This window comes from Sinocyclocheilus rhinocerous, unplaced genomic scaffold (genome assembly GCF_001515625.1).
Source record: "Sinocyclocheilus rhinocerous isolate Xijiao unplaced genomic scaffold, SAMN03320098_v1.1 scaffold1338, whole genome shotgun sequence".
In the NCBI taxonomy this organism is placed as follows: Eukaryota; Metazoa; Chordata; class Actinopteri; order Cypriniformes; family Cyprinidae; genus Sinocyclocheilus; species Sinocyclocheilus rhinocerous.
In genome coordinates, this window is record NW_015632722.1 from 628,669 (window position 1) to 634,000 (window position 5,332).

Sequence of the window (5,332 nt, forward strand, 5' to 3'; positions counted from 1 at the left end):
GTAGTACACACACCTCCACTTTGCTCTGTGCCGACGTCTAGTGGTTAACAAAGGAAGTGCAGGCGATGAGTAACCTAGTTTCATACTAACCCGGTGTCGGTCTGCAAACTCAGTGGCATTGTGTCTGCAGAGCTGGGCTCACTGTGTTCAGGTGTGTCCAGCAGCAGGGACACGGTATGAGAAGGGGGGTTGTATGCCGTGATGAGAGGCAGGGAAGCACGCCGTATCGGAGGAGGACTGTGCATGGGAGGGGGCATGTACTCCAAAAAACCTCCTTGAGACACACAAGGTGCCACATCAACACAAGCTGGACCTGATGCGCATAGAAAATTGCATATGCACAAAAAACAGGTGTCCATATTTGGAATATCTGACGTTTTCAATTTGTTCTAATTAAATAGTTTAATTAAATGGCTTAAGTCCTGTAGTCCTTAGGTTAACTAAAGAGTTTAATCCGTAACGCATAATTGAATTAAATAGCTTAAGCCCTAAAATACAGCTTAATTAAACTGTTTAGGTGTATGTTTGAGTATGTGACCTGGTGGACTAGTGCAGCTGGTCCGGATGGTACTGTAGGGGGGAAGTGTGTTTCCAGGTTTGGCATGCTGAGATGTAACAGCAGGAGCTGAGGGAATTTGTGACCTGCACACACACAAATGAATTATATAAACAACTATATGCATCGCATCACACAGCATGTTAGCTGCATTGCGTCAGTGGGGTCACTCACCTGTTGACCTGGACAGAAGGTTGACCCCGACTAGCAGGAGGTTTTTTTGCTGTTTTTCTCCATTTGGCTCGACGGTTCTGAAACCACACCTGATGTGAGGATCAGAGAACAATTATTGACACTTGTATGCATTTAGATTCATTTAATGAGATCCTAAGGAATGGATGCCCATGAACAGTGACCATGATTCTCTGGGGCGTAACACCAATGGTGGCAGCGATCTCCTTTCTCTTGTCTCCATCAGGGTAGTGATCGTCCTGAAACACACGCTCCAGCTCCTCCAACTGATCTATGTTGAAAACAGTTTTTGCTGCTTCAGTTTTTTTCCTTTTTTTGTGTAAACTGATACAGTATCATTTAAACATTTGGGGCCAGTAAGATTTAAAATAATAATAATAATACTTTTATTCAACAAGGCTGCATTAAATTGATCAAAAGTAACAGTAAAGGCATGTATTATGTGACAAAAGATTTCTACTTCAAATAAATGCTGTTTTTTTTAAATTGCTATTTATCAAAGAATCCTAACAATAATGGATCACATTTTCTAAAAACAAATATGAAGCAGCACAACTGTTTTCAACACTGATAATAATAAGATTTTTTTTTCTTTATCACCAAATCAGCATATTAGAATAATTTCTGAAGGATCATGTGACACTGAAGCCTGGAGTAATGACTGCTGAAAATTCAGCTTTGCCATTCCAGGAAGAAATTTCATTTATTAAAATAGAAAACAGTTGTTCTGAATTGTAATAATATTTCACAATATTATTGTTTCACTATATTTTTTATCAAATAAATGCAGCTTTGGTGAGCATAAGAGACTTCTTTATATAGACAATAAACACTATATTAAATACAAGCATTTCTTCCGTGGGACACAGAATAAGATATTTCGTCCATACAAAGAAAGTCTGTAGGGGTCCAAAACAACATTGGACCCCATTGACTTATATTGTATGGATGAAAAAAAAAAAACCCACAGACATTTTTCAAAATATATTTTTTTGTGTTTCTGCAGAAGTAAGTTATACAGGTTTAAAATGACATGAAACTGAGTAAATGATGCCAGAATTTTATTTTCTGGGTGAACTATGCCTTTAATATGTACGTTCTCTCACCGGTGCTGTAGAAGGTGCGGGTTTTCTTCTTCGGAGGCATTAGAGGAGCATCCATGCTGATAGAGGGTAAAGCCTGACTGCTGGTTTGTCCACCAACTGAGGCCAGAGGTATGAGAGGGGCCGCTCTGCTGGCAAAACGGGTGTAGCGGCGAGTGCTGTACACCTGCCGCAGCGTCACCTCCAGCTGTCCGGTGGGTACATCGGTGCTGCTTCCATAGGGCCGTTTGCCCAAGCATGGGGCCTCCAGCTGGGCCTGTGGTGGGACGTGAGGTTGAAGTAGAGACTGGGGTTGAAAGGGGAGTACTGTGGTATTTTGAGGGGGTAATGTGATAGATAATGGTCTGGGTGGGAAGATTATAGGGGGCTGCTGGGGCAGATCTGAAGATTTGGGGGGGCATAACAAAAGGTCTTCATTTATACATCTCTCCACCGACTCATCACACACCATCACCAGGTCTATGGTGCAGTCTGGGCCCATCTGCAAAATACAGTCATCCTCTAGAGGCGGCACCAGCAAGTCGTTTGCCTCTGCATCATCATCATCTGTCTTTGTTTCATCATTTTTGAAACCTAATGTACTTTCCTGCTCATCTTTGCTATATTTTTCACCGGCTTCTACATTATCTACTTTTTTGTTTGTCTCTTCGTCATCCTCTGTGTCTTTTTCATTTTTCTGTTTGACGTCTTCAGTTTTGTTTTCTTCCTCTTCCATCTCCATTTTCCTATCTTCAGGTTCTTGACCTGCTGTCCAATTCTCCTCAGTTATTTCCTCTAGTTTCACCTGAGAGTCCCTCTTGAACTCATGTGACTCCTTGTCTTCCACCTCTTTTACATCACTGTTTATTTCTCTCTCATTATCTTGCTCGGTGTTTCCATATCTACAATACCTTCTCTGCTCATCCTCCTCACACAGAGGACATGGACCATCTGTAAATATGACATTGTATAAAAAAGACAATTGTATCATTCCAGAAAAGAATGATATGAATGAACTCTTCATCAATTCAGAACTGATTCTGCATCCTATCAAAAAAGGAGCATTATTATCCGTCTTACATTAAGAACTCTCAGACTTTGATTGCAAAGGCCTTTCCCCCCCCCAGTGACAATTTTTCGTTGTGAAATTACTTTATAGGTCAAACTATTTAATTGTGGAGCACAAATATTTTGCTTTCATATAGTTGTTATATTAGATTCAAAGAATAAAATGTGGAGTTCACAAACAAGCAAAAAAAACACTTTGCAGCTATGGGTATATTCCAGTGTTATTTTAGTATCATGGATGGTGTACTTATTCAGTAGACTGAATATTAAAGAACAGACAACCAAGTAGAAAATGTGAAAATCAGTAAAAAAAATATATATATTGGTCAAACAGATTATTGGTCTGTAACTTTTATTCAGTGTCCAGGAGACTGGCCCTTACTATAGTCATTTAATTAAAGGTGTGATGCGATGGGTCAGAAATCACTCTATGTCCTATTTACAAGGCCGAGGCTGTAAGGCTATGTAACATGTTTTGTGTGTTTGTGCAATTGTCAGTGTCACATAGCAATTTAAGTGCAGGGAGAAGAGAATATGTCCCCACAACGGAAGAACTATCGGGGAGTCAAACACATTTACAGATGCATTAAAACAAGCCAATTTTCAAACATACATACGCACACTGTCAGGACATGATCAAACAGAGTACAATATTCAAGCTACAGGTACTGTTGCACAGTTGTGACATTACAATCTTAGACTGAAGTACAACCACCCCGTATGGGTCTCAAGATTTCCAACACCTGCCCAAAATATTCCATAGAGAACAGTGTGGCGTCTTGAATGTGCTCTAGTACACGCATTCTGTCGAATATTCTTGAGTGTAGGTTTCTCACATAAAAAAATCATCACCATGCATTCTAAACACATGGTTTGTGATATATCCGGAAGCGTTAGTCGATGTCACGTTTCAGTGTTATGGCAGCTTTACCCTCAGTGATATGTTTATAAATGGGGGTGGGTATAATTCTCTATTACTGTGGATATAAAAAGGAAATTTCGGGGACGGAGTGCTGATACTGTGCACAAGCCGTCCCAGATTCGATATAGTACATTTTACATGTTCAGATATTTAAAATGATATGTGTTAAGACAAGTTGTTGTCATTTCAGCGGTTTGCTAACATCTTGTGCTACAGCTGCGAGTAACACTGACATCACACCACATGACATGTCACATACATTCTGAGCATGTCAACCACAGAGTCTGTTGTTGATAGCTTGTTATTGCTAATTCATGCATTTCTAGTCATTTTGTTTTTATGAATTAAATGTATCCCGACATATAAACATCAAATAAAACAAAATAACAGAGGAAAAAGTGACAGTAATTTTGACTATCACTGAAATCGTACTGCTTAAAGGCTTTCAGCTCAGATATCTTTATGTTAGACAAGCTATTTTTCTCCCAAACCATTAAGTTTATGTTCAGCTACCCACAGCAATAATGTGCCAAGCCCCTAATCGCACAAGTTCCTCATCAACACGTTCCTACAACATCCGTCTTGAGCATGACCGTCCATCAAGGTTGTTGTGTGGCATGTATGCAAGTGGAAATTTCTCTGTCTGCAAGTGAATGTGGCCATGAGAAACTAACCTTGTGCTTTCAAAACAAAAACCAGATGCTTGACTAACTACTGGTGAAATACTAAACCTGAGCATAGGTTTCAGCATTTCTCCAGGTTAAACTGACAAAAAAAATTGGATATCGATAGCATATGTGTCTGTGTGTTTCATTTTTACTACAGTAGCATGGTTAAAAGCTTGACAAAAATAAAACGTTGTGTTGATATTTACACCGATAAAACCTTACTGCACAGCTAAATAGATAATATCCTTCACTACGAATATTATGATCACCATTTTCCTTCCATTCAGAGCTGCTGATATATTATTGATTATTACTAATGATTACTAAAGTCTTTATACAAAGCAGAGGAGAGGCTAGTCCTCTGATTCTATGCATGCGCTCCCTCACAGCAAATCTTCAGTGTTTTTAATGTGCTGTGTACGTGTTTCGGGCTCCCTGCTCCAAACGGACGGTACCGTCGTGCTGACACACGCTCTCACCAGCAGAGGGAGTGGGGCCGAGTGTGTGCACCTGTGCGTGTGCGCGTGAGTCTAGGCTGGGGTCACAAGGGCACCTTAGACATACAATCGCACACATATGCGCAAGCACACACACACACACTCGCTCTGTTTCTAGCACCAGGGAAATGGAAGGCACCACACAATGTTGGATCACTTCTGACCTTGGTGACAGAAGAGCATTTTGAGTACAGACTCCAAATTCCCCCTCTACTTCTGCCATGCAACTCTTATTTCTGCTCCTTTTCCTCCCTCTCACCTAACTTTCAACATCCCTCCATGACCCCAACTGTGTTCTTTTCCTCTCCCTCATTTTTTCATGCCATTTTTATTTATTTTTTGCTCTC

General features: G+C 40.3%; 1 protein-coding gene across 1 annotated transcript in view; it reads right to left on the reverse strand.

The window, feature by feature from the left end:
* Positions 1 to 2,821, reverse strand: part of LOC107742864 (homeobox protein NOBOX-like) — an 8,652-nt gene extending 5,831 nt beyond the window's left edge. The window contains exons 1-5 of the mRNA XM_016555937.1: positions 1,855 to 2,821; positions 913 to 1,019; positions 731 to 819; positions 539 to 642; positions 91 to 274 (exon numbers count right to left, since the gene is read on the reverse strand). Coding sequence (XP_016411423.1) covers positions 91 to 274; positions 539 to 642; positions 731 to 819; positions 913 to 1,019; positions 1,855 to 2,821 — 1,451 coding nt within the window. The remainder of the gene's footprint in view (positions 1 to 90; positions 275 to 538; positions 643 to 730; positions 820 to 912; positions 1,020 to 1,854) is intronic.
* Between the last annotated feature and the right edge of the window lie 2,511 nt (positions 2,822 to 5,332).